The 12560-nt window shown below is 32.3% G+C and overlaps 1 protein-coding gene across 3 annotated transcripts in view; it reads left to right on the forward strand.

Moving 5' to 3' along the window:
- Positions 1-12560, forward strand: part of LOC143230672 (poly(A) polymerase type 3-like) — an 82549-nt gene that overhangs the window by 6937 nt on the left and 63052 nt on the right. For all 3 annotated transcript variants that reach the window (XR_013016589.1, XR_013016588.1, XM_076464609.1), the window contains exons 4-5: positions 10655-10736; positions 11896-12005. Coding sequence is in view for 1 of the 3 variants with exons in the window: in XM_076464609.1 (XP_076320724.1) it covers positions 10655-10736; positions 11896-12005 (192 nt within the window). In the remaining 2 variants the exon portion in view is untranslated. The remainder of the gene's footprint in view (positions 1-10654; positions 10737-11895; positions 12006-12560) is intronic.

Raw genomic sequence — 12560 nt, forward strand, 5'->3', positions numbered from 1 at the left:
CTCTAGTTGTGTTGTTTGGTTACCATTTGACCTTTATAGTCATAACATTATTCATATCAGGGCTTTATGGAGACCAAATTATCATTGCAATAGTTTCATGATCTTTTTCATTCTTTGTTTTTTTCACGACATTTGCTACGTGCATTGGATCATTGTTGGAAGATGAATCCCTGCCTAACAGATGTTATTTGTGAGGGAATGAAATGATGGGCAGGGTTGTTAAATATAAAAAAAATGCTAGAAAAAATTGCATCTACTTCTAAATATATACTTGCCCCATTCTCATCTCACAAAATACAAAAAAAAAGTAGAATGTAATTTTTAAAATTTTGTTTTTACTTTTTTAAATGTATATGCATATGAAGAGCTTAGATTCATAATACCATACAAACAGTTTTGTCACTTTGAGAAAAGCCAAAAAGCAGTTTTCATGAAAAATGTTTTTAAATCTCAAATGCACTCTTTACTCAAACTTCTTCCATATGGGCTCACCCACTCAGTGTGGGTTGTGAAGACAATGCTCCACGATTGACCACTTAATTTGTCTTGAAACATCAGTTAGAGAAGCCTTTTTGAAGCAACAACATCTTGTTTTTTTTAGAGAAAGCTTATGATACAACATGGAGATATGGCATCTTGCAAGACCTTCACTCATATGGATTGCATGGCAATTTGCCACTTTTTATTAAGCATTTTTTAATGAACTGCCAGTTCCAGGTCTGTGTGGGCTCAACACTTTCCTGTTTTTTCCCACAGGAACTTGGAGTCCCTGAAGGCTGTGTTTTGAATGTCACATTTTTCATTATAAAGATTAATGCCATCAGTGAACAACTACTCTGAACAGTTGCAAATGGTCTTTTCGTTGATGACATTCACATCTCACATCATTCATCAAACATGAAGTTTATTGAGCAGCAGCAACAAACTGCAATTCATTATATACTTAAGTGAACCACAGCAAATGGTTTACAACTTTCTCTCCCTGAAACTGTTTGTGTATATTTCTGCCACCAACGGGGTATTCATTGAGATCCAGAACTTTGTAGTGATGATGTTGTACTTGTTGTCCCTGAGGCAGAGTTATTAGGTCTTATATTTGACTGTAAATTAAACTATTTCCCATATCAAGCAACTTTGTGTAAAATGTATAAGAGCACTGAACATCCTCTGTGCCCTCTCTTCCACCTCTTGGGGAGCAGATCGATACTCCATACTTAAAATTTATTGTGTCCTTATCCAATCCACACTTGACTATGGGTCTATGCTTTATGGTTTTGTCAGAACCACAGCACTGTAAATGCTGGATCCTATCCACCATCGGGGCTTCAGCTTTGCACTGGAGCTCTTCATACTTCTCCAGGCCAAAGTGTTATGTGGAGTCCTCTGTATGTTTGCCATTTGCAACTGTATCTTATGTATTCTTCCAAACTTTGCTCTTTACCACAGCATCCTACTTGGGGTTGTGTTTTCCATCCTCAGTGGGCCACACTTTTCTATAATAGAAAATCTGCCATTATTCTATTTAGCCATTGTATTCGGGCCCAGTCAGAAAAATTGTATACATCTTTGAATAGCAGAACAGTATCAACAGATTGGCCTCTTCTACCTTATCTAATTACTAACCCCAACTGTGACTTATCTTTGAGTCATCTGAGGAAGGCTGGTACTCCCAATTGGAAATATTGCTCTTTATTTGCTGAACATCTTTCAAACAATTCATCCATTCCCATATAAGCAGATGGTTCAAAATCAGGTGACTCTGTAGGATTTGCCATGGTTTGTTACAGTTTGGTTGTAGCACACAGAATCCTCTCTACAGTTTTTGTGTTCACTGTCGAATTGTATACCATTTCTCTTGCTCTAAATCCTATTGAATCTATGCAATATACAATTAATTGTATGATCTATACTGATTCACTCAGTTGTCTATTGGTCCTGACATCATTCCTTTTTAGTTACCACCCTATTCTTATCAATATCCAAAACAAACTGTTCCGTCTCTATCTATCATCTATCTCTGTCCAGTTTGTTTGGATACCAGGTCATGTTGGTATTCATTGGGAATGAGCCAGCTGACAGAGCAGCAAAGTCCATCTGCTCTGGCTCTATTTCCACCATCCCAGTTCCATATATGGACTATGGTCCAGTTATCGAAACCTGACTGTACACCAGTTGGCAGTCAACTTGGAGTGAGCAACAAAATAATAAGTTTTTTCAAATCAAACCTTCTTTTGCTCTTTGTTTATCTTGTTTCTGTAAAGGTCGAAGGGAGGAAGATGTTTTGGCTAGGCTACACATTGGTCACAGTTTTTTAACTCACCACTTCCTTTTATCTGGTACTGATGCACCAGTGTGTGGTCTGTGTGGCACTCAGGTCACAATCATGCATATTTTATTATTATGCTGTCGTTACAACCAAGAACGACAATGCTATTTTAAACACATTTTTAAGGTAGGTTTGCCCTTGACGTTAGCCAGTGTCATAATTGATACTGGCTGTCTCACTCATGTTTTTACATTTTTAAGAGCCATTGGTTCTTTTTAACTTAATTTAAGGTTTTTATTGGACTATACACTGTTTTAGCATAATTTCTTTTACACATTTTAATTTTATTTTGACTGGAACCCAGGACTGGAAAGTTTGAACTTAATACTTCAGTCTTCCTGGCAGGTCTTAATTTTACATATTTTACATATATTTACCTCAATTTCCATATACCATTGTAGTGAAGTACATCTTGTTTGGTACAGATAGCCTAGTAGTTTTGTGCCAATAAACATGAAATACCTACCTACCTATTTACCTTTATGTATGGTGGATTCTTTTGCCTTTGCAACTACTAAGTGATCATAACTATCAATACTGTAATTTTTAAGATATGTGTATCTTCACAAACTGTGGTAAGCTTTAAATAAATATTGCAAGTCTTTTGTGAACAAAAACTCTGATTTTTAATCTAAGTATTTTTTACTTAAGATTTGTGTGTGCATGTATTGGTTTGAATTGTTCACTGTTGTGAGTGCAAAGTAACTATCATGCTTACTCTCTCACTACAAGATGTGTCAATTTGACCAACTTTACAACCATTTTCTGATTTTATAGTTTCCATATTATAACACAGTGTGTGTATCTTCATAAAGTTAACAGGCTTAATAAACATGACAAATCTTTTGTATATTAAGACAGAATTTTTTTTAACGAGGCATTTTTACCAAGGATTTGTCTTTAAATATATACTGTTTTTTGTTTTTGTTTTTTACTCATCTGAGTGCAAAGTTATTTCCACATCAAGGTTAAAAATACTTTTTATTCAAAAATCTCAAATTTCAGTTGCATAATCTCTTGAAGCCTCTGAACTCTTTGAATACGTAATTAAATTTTGGATGGGTTCCTAAAAAGTGTCAATTATCCATTAACATATAAAATTTAGAATTTGACCTTTTTTACAACTTTTTCAGTTTAAAAATCTACTAGTTGTGCTTTTTGCTCAGTGATGTATGTACACGCAGTACCATGGTGGGAAATTCAAGGACGTGCGAACATCTTTTTGTTAACTTGAAGATGACTTCAGAAGGTTAAACATTGTTCTGTACTTTATTTTAATTAAAGTTAATACCTATACCAGTCATCTTGAGAAGAACATCATGATTGTTGCAATGTGAGGGAAAATTTTGTGATCCTTTTTGGATAAATTTTCTTGTCTCATGAAATGGTTGCAAGTGTCAAGTCAGATAAATCTGACTATATCCAAAGGATTAAGAAAAATCTTAAACTTTGTTCCAGCAAAATGTTTTATTTGTTATTTTCTGTCTTAACTGTATGGTGAATTTGCTATCAAATTACATAATACAAGAGCTACTTATGAAAAATTATTATAGTATTATTTATTTTAAATAATCTAACCTTCATTACCCTAATAAGTTTTCTATTTTTGTATTTTCTTAATTACTTCAATAATAGTAACGAATATATATATATATATATATATATATAAAACAAAAAATAAAGTACTTACGTGGGTTTTCTTTGTTTGCTGGTTATTGTTGTGGACACTTAACCCTATATTTTTATACTAATAGTAGCACTGCATTACGCAGTTTTTTATTAAATTAAATGGTGTACCAAAGAACACAGAATAATAATATGCATAAAATAGTCAACGTCCCATGACTGTTGCAAGCTTCCTGGCTTTCTATAACAATAGTAGTCAATAAAAAAAATTCATATAATCTTCGTGAAGTTTCCTGCAAAAATGAAGTTAGAACTGGAAGCAAAACTGATGGTTCTCTGTACAGACAACAATGTGATATAAGTCATTTGAAAGATGAAAACCTTGCCTTTGATTATAAATAATATAGCAATGAATGTCTGAGAGAACGATTTACAATGTCTGAAAGAATGGATGTGACAGGTGGACACAAGCTTTGTCTAGTTTTCTATTTTATTGCTTTGTAACTAAAGATTCAAGGCTGTGTAAAGTATGCTTTATCTTGACCAGTGACAATATTATAATGAGTAATGTATGTCAAATTTCATACTACTTGAAGTGGTGGTGAAAAAAGTTAAAGAGGATATGCCTGGAGAAAAAATGTCACAATTCTCATATTAGAGAAATTCATGATTTTTTAAAATATTGCCTTTTAAAAGTAAAAACGTAATATACATTGTAATAAAATATTGAATATTAGTAGTGTTTTCATGATAATAAAATAGTTTAATTAAATTTTGAATACAAGTCACTAAAACCTGATGACATGCAGGAAAAAGAGTTGCTTGTGGAAAAAAAGAGTTAAGAGTAAAAGTATTTTTATCTGAAAATTTTCAACTTTCATTTCCATAATTTTAAAACCTCATAAATAAAGCCAAACTTTTTCATATTTTTCAGTTAAATTTTGTTTTATATGTTATTTTTCTTGACCTCTAATTTTTACAGACTTGGGCAGTTAATTTCACAATCTTTATAACCATCATAAAAAAATAAGAAATATAACTTTTTTTTTAAAAATCTAGAATGTAGCAGATTGTGACAGAAAATGACATTTTCTTATTGCAAATAACTTAACGTTCATAACAGTATACATCTTTTTCTACACAGTTTTGTTTTATTACCTTTTGAACTGTGTCTCAGTAATAATTCTCTCATGCAAGTTGTAAATCACTTGGTGAATGTGTAACCCGTATTACTGTGTTTAGTGATGTATTGCATGAACCTCTCACAAACGTGGAGAATTTTTATTATTGATATTTAGCTTTACCTAATTTAAACTAATTAGTTACTCACTTTATTTAGATTTTTAATTATAAAAATATACACAAAAATAAATAATGAGTTTGACCTCTTGTTTCTCTTTTGTTGGTTGCTGAAGAAATTAAAGCCAGTATTTTTGTCATGATAGTTGTAGTAAATTAAATAATATTGATTTATTTAAACACTGTATCTAGTAATACAGAATAATGACATGTAAAAAGCAAGTAATGTCATATAATATAAATTAAGAATACCTTGTTTTTTTCCATGCGAGTCCAGACTTCTGGGACACCCTGTACATTTATTTCTGTGTGTATGCTAAGGGTCTCAAATTAAGATCAAGAAATGACAAGATGGTTATGTCAGTGGAGAGTAGTAGTTTTAAAACAATTTAATTTGTTGAAAAACATCAACATATTTCACATATGTAGTGATATACTGTAGCAAACCACTGCTCAATAATTATTTTTGAGTCCTGTTAAATACTATCAAGAACAAACAGTGAAATAGAAAACAGCTCATTGTTCCAACTTACCTTATAATTATATTAAAACTTTGAGTTTTTGGTACATTATTGGCAGCTTAGCTTATGAGTTTCACTGAAGCCAGAAAGGCTTAAACAATGTGGACTAATCCAAAAATTTTATGTAAAGTCAATAAGAAAAACAAAAATATCATTCAGGTGAAGAAATATATGTTGTAAACAAAAAAGATTCAATAATTAACATTAAAAGACAACAAGGACCATCTAGAATCTAGACTGTTCTGTTCATTAACTTAAACTAAACACTAAAAATCTCAAAGAAGCACTTGAAATTCAAATATTTATTAAGCTTTTTATTAGACTGTGTGAAACCAAACCAACTGCATTTACTTGGAACCCCTATGTTTATATACGTACTCTATTCTTACTGTTGTCATTAGATATGAAAAATAAAAAATTCAACACTGTCAATTTCCTTAATTGTCTTAAACACCTCACTCAGATTTCCTTTAATTTTGTTTGCAAGAGGAAGCAACTTCAGAGTTAATCTGCCTGAATATGTTAATCTTTCTATCTTAGGTAGAATTCTAGTAATCTTTTCCAGCATTTATTTAAAGGTAAAGAGGCCATGGATGAACATAGTACTCTAAATGTGGCTAATCAATAACCTATACAATGACATTATAACCTCTTTAGAATTTTATTCAGTATTTAAGCAGATGTAACCTAAAATCTTATTTGCCTTGCCACAAGCTATTGCACATTGCTTGGATGGCATAAGAGACTAATGAATAAAAATGCCAAGACATTTTTCTTCAATTACACTGTCAAGGTTATTTATATTAAAATTATTCTCATAATTACATGTACTACCTTGCATTTAAAATAATTAAATTCACCCAACTTGCCAAATACTACAAGTCCTTTTGTAAAGCAGTAGTGTTCCTCTCAAAAAAATAGAGGTACTCCACTTGAGATATGATGAGCAAATTCAATTTATAACAGCCCTCTGCTCTCTTCATATAACCAATTTTTCATTAAATGATCCAGCCTGCCCTCTACACCTAGAGAGAGAACATTTTAACAAGGCTTTGATGTAGCATTTTTAAATGCTTTTGAAAATTAAGATATGCTAAATCCACACTTGTACCCTTGTTTACATAAGTATTAACTTCAAAGGAATCCCTGGCATGGCAAGGTGGGTTAAAGTGTTCGACTTGTAATCTAAGGGTCAGGGGTTAAAATTACACATTTTTACAATTACAATCCCTATCGCATCAAACATGCTTGCCCTTTCAACCTCGTGCTACTTTGAATTCATCAGCGGGAGTTATTGTTGGGAGGGATTTGAAGAACATCCCTGAGTCAGAGATTCTTGCTGGTTTCTCCACCCAAGGAGTTTCTGCAATATCCGACCAATATCTTCATTTTGATATTTACATCACCTTGTCCACTGGCCACCATAAAGGCAGGTTGTCTTAATTCCAGGGTACAGCCATACGTTCCAAACACACTCCAATGTTTCCAGTGTCAGCAGTTCAGTCACTCAAAGACGTCATGTTGTTGTTCCTTGACGTGTGCTTGTTGTGGTGGCAAGGACCATGACACCTGTGAGTGTGAAATGGACCCTCATTGCATCAATTGCAATGGCTCTCACCAGTCCTACTTTCATTTTCCTGAAATGGAAGAAAAAGAGGTGCAGCATTTGAAAATGATTCAAAACATACTTATTTTGAGGCTTGGAAGTTGCTGTCCACCACTTCATCTTGGTTCTATGCTGCTGCACTTTGTTCCTTTAGTATAGTGGGAGTGCAGGCAGATCTCTCTGTGGCTCCAAAAGAATTGTTCTAAAAAACAAATGAAAAGTCTTTTGACCTCCATGGTTAAAAAAGTTGATGAATCAACTTCAACACCCATCTCTGTCAGTTACATTCATTCCAACAAATCCCAAGATCCACTTTCTTTGGTTTTGGGTACAGGCATTTTCTCAGATACATCTTCTTCTCCCACCCAAAGATGCAAAACAATCATTTGTTCACATCCTCATTTACTGGAATCCTCTTCCAACAGCAAAGACCTACCAAATTGACTAAGGGCAGGATCCATGGAGGTCGATATACATCCCTCGAATAAAGACAGTAAAGGAAAAAGACGTGGTCGTAAAGTGAAGGGTTCTCCACCAAATTCACCTACAACTGTCTAAACACAGTGGTGTTTCGAACACCACTGACTGAGATGCAGCCCACATTTGTATTAGTCCCTCACCATGTTTTACTATATATGTTGTATGTGAACTATGGTAATATTCTACTGTGAAGAGCATTCTTCTCTCATTTTTCTTATACCATTGTTTGAAGTTTGTCCATTTCAAGTTTTTTGGTTTGGTTATCTTTTGTTTTATAAGCAGTATTTTTTTAGAAGCTGCACATCTTTTGAGACTATTAACATGCAAAGTTGTTTCATATAATTTTGGAGATAATATTAACCCTTGTGCTTAATTACAGCCAGGTTATTGGCAAGACCTTTATGGAATTGTTATATAACACACAAAGAATATATCATAAGCTACTTAACATCATTTTGAAAGAGTTTGGGTTTTCTACCCATATATTTCTGCCATTGGCAGTACTAATTTCACCTGTTTACTTCACAGTTCTTTTACAGCTTATACTGAAATATGATTGAAATTTTGTCCTATTCTGCTGCACTGAGTATCTCTTCTGCCCAGCACCAGTCTCATACAAAAGACAATATGACTGTGTTTTTATTGGCATTACAGTGGTGTAACAATGTCTGATTGGTTAGATGATTACCATTCACAACATAAACTGTCAAAATACAAGTTTTATTCTGGTGTAAATTATTTTTATACAATGTTGGGAAAACAATCTGATTGTAATTGCAATAGATACCCATTTGCCAACTTCCATAATTATTTCCAGTACCGTATATTTTATCACATCACATCACAAATTTAAAGTTTACAGTGCTTTAGCACTTGAAATAGGGCATTCAAACTTTAACATGCTCATATAAAACTATGTATTCATACATTATGTCTGTATGTTTTCTACTTGCTAGAGATCAACTTTCAACAACATATTTGTTGTGGTTGATTATTTCAAGCAGTTATTTAATTAAATGTTTTTGAAAAGTATAATTAAATATATGAAGCACAATTTTTTAATGCCTTGTAAACTTTGTTTTTGGTACTTTGGAGGATAATTTAGGGTTATTTTTAAATATATGAACAGTATCTGTGTTTTAGTCTTGAGGGGAAAATGTGCAATATATATATATACAGGGATGCCAACCATTACGATTTGAGCATAATCATTACGATTTTGGTGTATACATTACGACTATACGCTCATACAGACAAATATTGCGATTTGTTGCAACGTCCAAATTATTATATATTATATAGGCTTATACAATGAAGTGATAAATTGTTTTCCCAGGGCTTGAAAAGGGTGAAAAGAAAATTTCTAGCGAGATAAAAATAAATTTTGATAATAAATAAAAGACATAGTCCAAGTGGCTACTTGCAATAATCATTTTTGTGCTTGAAATAATATAAAATATTTGTATCTCTGACGTCTACCAATAGTTTGAGTGCGGTGCTTCTCCATGCTGGGTTCGTAGGGGAATCCATAGTTACGTCATCAGTGCTTGTCAGCCAATCAGCACTCATGTAGGTGGGTATTTCTCATTTTCTAAGCGGCATAGAAACACCAGTGCGATCGTTCACAAGATGGAAAAAAAGAGGCATCGTTCACCAGATTGTCTTGTTTCTGGCAAATCTAAAAGGACTAAAACTATGAATCAAAAATTTAAGAAAGAGTATAGTGCAAAATATCTGGTCATTGCATCAAAAGTCAGTGACTGTCATGCATTTTGTACAGTTTGTCACATCAATTTTTCTGTGGCGCATGGTAGGATAAACGATTGTACCAGACATACAAAATCGGCATCTCACCAACAAAAGGCTGAGGTGAAGACAAAAACAATGCAGATAATGACATTTATGAGTAAGATTTCAGAATAGAAAAAGAATTTCAAAAGAATTTTTTAAAATTTATTTTTTAAATACACAAAACTCAGCCATTAATGAGCAATCTATAGCAGTAATAAATAATAATAGTTATAATAATAATATAATAATAAACAGCTTAGAGATATTGGTCAGACTTAGTAGTTACAAATTATAAAGGGCTCTGTGTACAATCATTACGCTCAGTCATTTGAAATAGTTGGCATCTCTGCATATATATCCTTCTTTATTAAAACAATTTTATGATACTGTAGCTAGATGTAAAATGTATATTTATTCTCCTGAAGAAGAATAGTCAGCAATTTGAAAGTTTTGAGTCTCATTTTGAAAATATTACAACTTTTGATTGATATAAAACTGTTTTTTATACAGTTACTGTTGAACAGTATCAGTATTGTATTACAAAAAAGGCTATCCATAGTAAAAATATGTTCATAGATTGTGTGTGATTCTAGGTAGGTTTTAATGAATATAATTTCAGTTTATAGTGCTATTTATTTTTAAGAAAGATTTATTAAAAAGAGATGGCTTATGGATGTGTGATGTTATTGTTATTCATGGCTATGAATGGTTTTGCAGAATTATGCAACAGATTTTACAGTAAAGAATGATTATTTAAATGGGTACAGTGCTTCAATTGCTAGTGCAATCATTTTTAAGTACATGGTTTTAGTGATAAAGATGTTTTTAAAATTTAAATTGACAATTACTGGTATAACAAATATGCATTGCTAAATCCTTATACTTGAAAAGTATTACACTAGTGAACAAAACATTGTATCTGTTTAAAATGATGTATTTTTACTTACAGTAAAAGTTGTAAGTTTGAAAAAATGCTTATAAACTCAATAAAACTTCATTTTGCAGAATATGCCATCAAATGTAGCAGAAAATGTTGGTGGAAAAATTTTCACATTTGGATCATATCGCCTTGGTGTTCATACGAAAGGTAAGAAAACTTTTACAGAGTGCTTGTTACCATTATGAATTGGCCAAATGTGTTTTGTGATGATGTATGACAAAGTTATGCTCTGTATATGTTAGAATAACAACATGCAGTCACTAGTTTTGCCTGACCTTTAAAAAAATGTCAGGTTAAAGTTTGTAAAAAAATAAAACGACACACCTCTTTTTATCAGCAAGCACACTCAAAAAATCAATAAGAATGATGCAACATAAATATGTTAATAACAGACAAATTGACAAAGGAGTTTTTATATGTATATTAGAAACAGTTATTCAGGATCATAATAATTGTAGGTTGTAGGAGTCTAAGGCCCACTGACACAATCTGATGTGACCTATATGGGTAAAGTAGTTTTTTTCCCTGTAAACTGATGTCATCTGTACAGTTAATATAGGTGTTTCCTTCCTGTAAGCTGATGCAACATGTATAGTGAAGATAGTTTTTGTCTCTGTAACCTGATGTGACTTATACAGTTAACTGATCCTTAGAAGGTTTTGGTGTATAAACCTAAATGCCATCCACTTTTTTGTTACAAGGGTAGTTGCAATCCACGAGAACTTTCAAACCCATGATGTCTACTCTGCTTAAAGTTCCACAAAACAATGTTTATTTCATTGCATCAATTGGTTACTTGAACTGGTAGTCCATTGAACAATTTGGTACAATCATGCTGAAAGTTTGAAAACTTTGCGAGGATACAAGATATTCATAATGTCTAGAATTGCAAGGGCTTTTAATTTAACATTAGTATTTATCAAATGAAACAATAGTAAATCATAAAATGCAGAGATTAAAAACAAGATAGTTATAGTGCAACATAATAGCTATATTATGAAATGTAAATACATCTTTTATATGTATCTTACATATTGGGATTTTTCTTCTCTCTGTGGGTTTATTCCTTTGAAAACAAACTCTGTTTTGGAAAAAACCTGAGTATGTGTTAGTGCTTGTTCCTTGTGTTCTGTGAAATGATTTATAACAAGCAATTAGAAGAAAAAATGGTACTACCTGTGTGGCAAACCTTAGCAAAAACTTTTTTGTCAGTGGCGTGCTTATATTTTTCACATTGAAATTTTTATAATTCAGAATTGATTAAAAATTAGTTGGAGGCACTGCTCAAACTGAATGAATTTTTTAGGTGCTGACATAGATACCTTGTGTGTTGCACCTCGACATGTTGACAGGTCAGATTTCTTCACATCATTTGTTGAGTTACTGAAAGAACAACCTGAAGTGAAGGACCTTAGGGTAGGTATCACAAGTATCTTAATTTTCTGTTGTCTTTCCTCATGATTGTAAATGCAGTGTTTATAGGGTTTAACAGTTAGATCATTAACAAGTTGGAAGTTATTAATTACTACGACAATGTGGATGTCACATTCACCATTTTTCTGTGTTTTTACCAATATATTTGTTGTTTTTTGCAAATCTCTAATATCGTTTATTGTTATTGACATCATTGATTTTTTATGAATTGGAGAAGAGTTCACTTAATTCACTGAAGCCAGAAATAATTTTTTTTTTTGTAGATCACTATATTGTAAAATGTGTTTGTATAATTAAGGCTAGGTGCATTTGATAAAGTAAATCTTTTATTAGATGCAGTTGACTAGAACTAGTGAAATATTTTCTTTTCATGGAGATTAGTCAACTGGTTATACAAACAAAACTATTAATGCAGTTAATGTAGATATTTGAATGTCAAAATTAATTATAACTTTAGAAAAGGTTCATAGTTAAAATGAAAAGGATGCATCTATATAGATAAAGTAATGGGAGGAGTTGGGATGACGTGTTTGACAA

This window comes from Tachypleus tridentatus, chromosome 10 (assembly GCF_004210375.1).
Source record: "Tachypleus tridentatus isolate NWPU-2018 chromosome 10, ASM421037v1, whole genome shotgun sequence".
Lineage (NCBI taxonomy): Eukaryota > Metazoa > Arthropoda > Merostomata > Xiphosura > Limulidae > Tachypleus > Tachypleus tridentatus.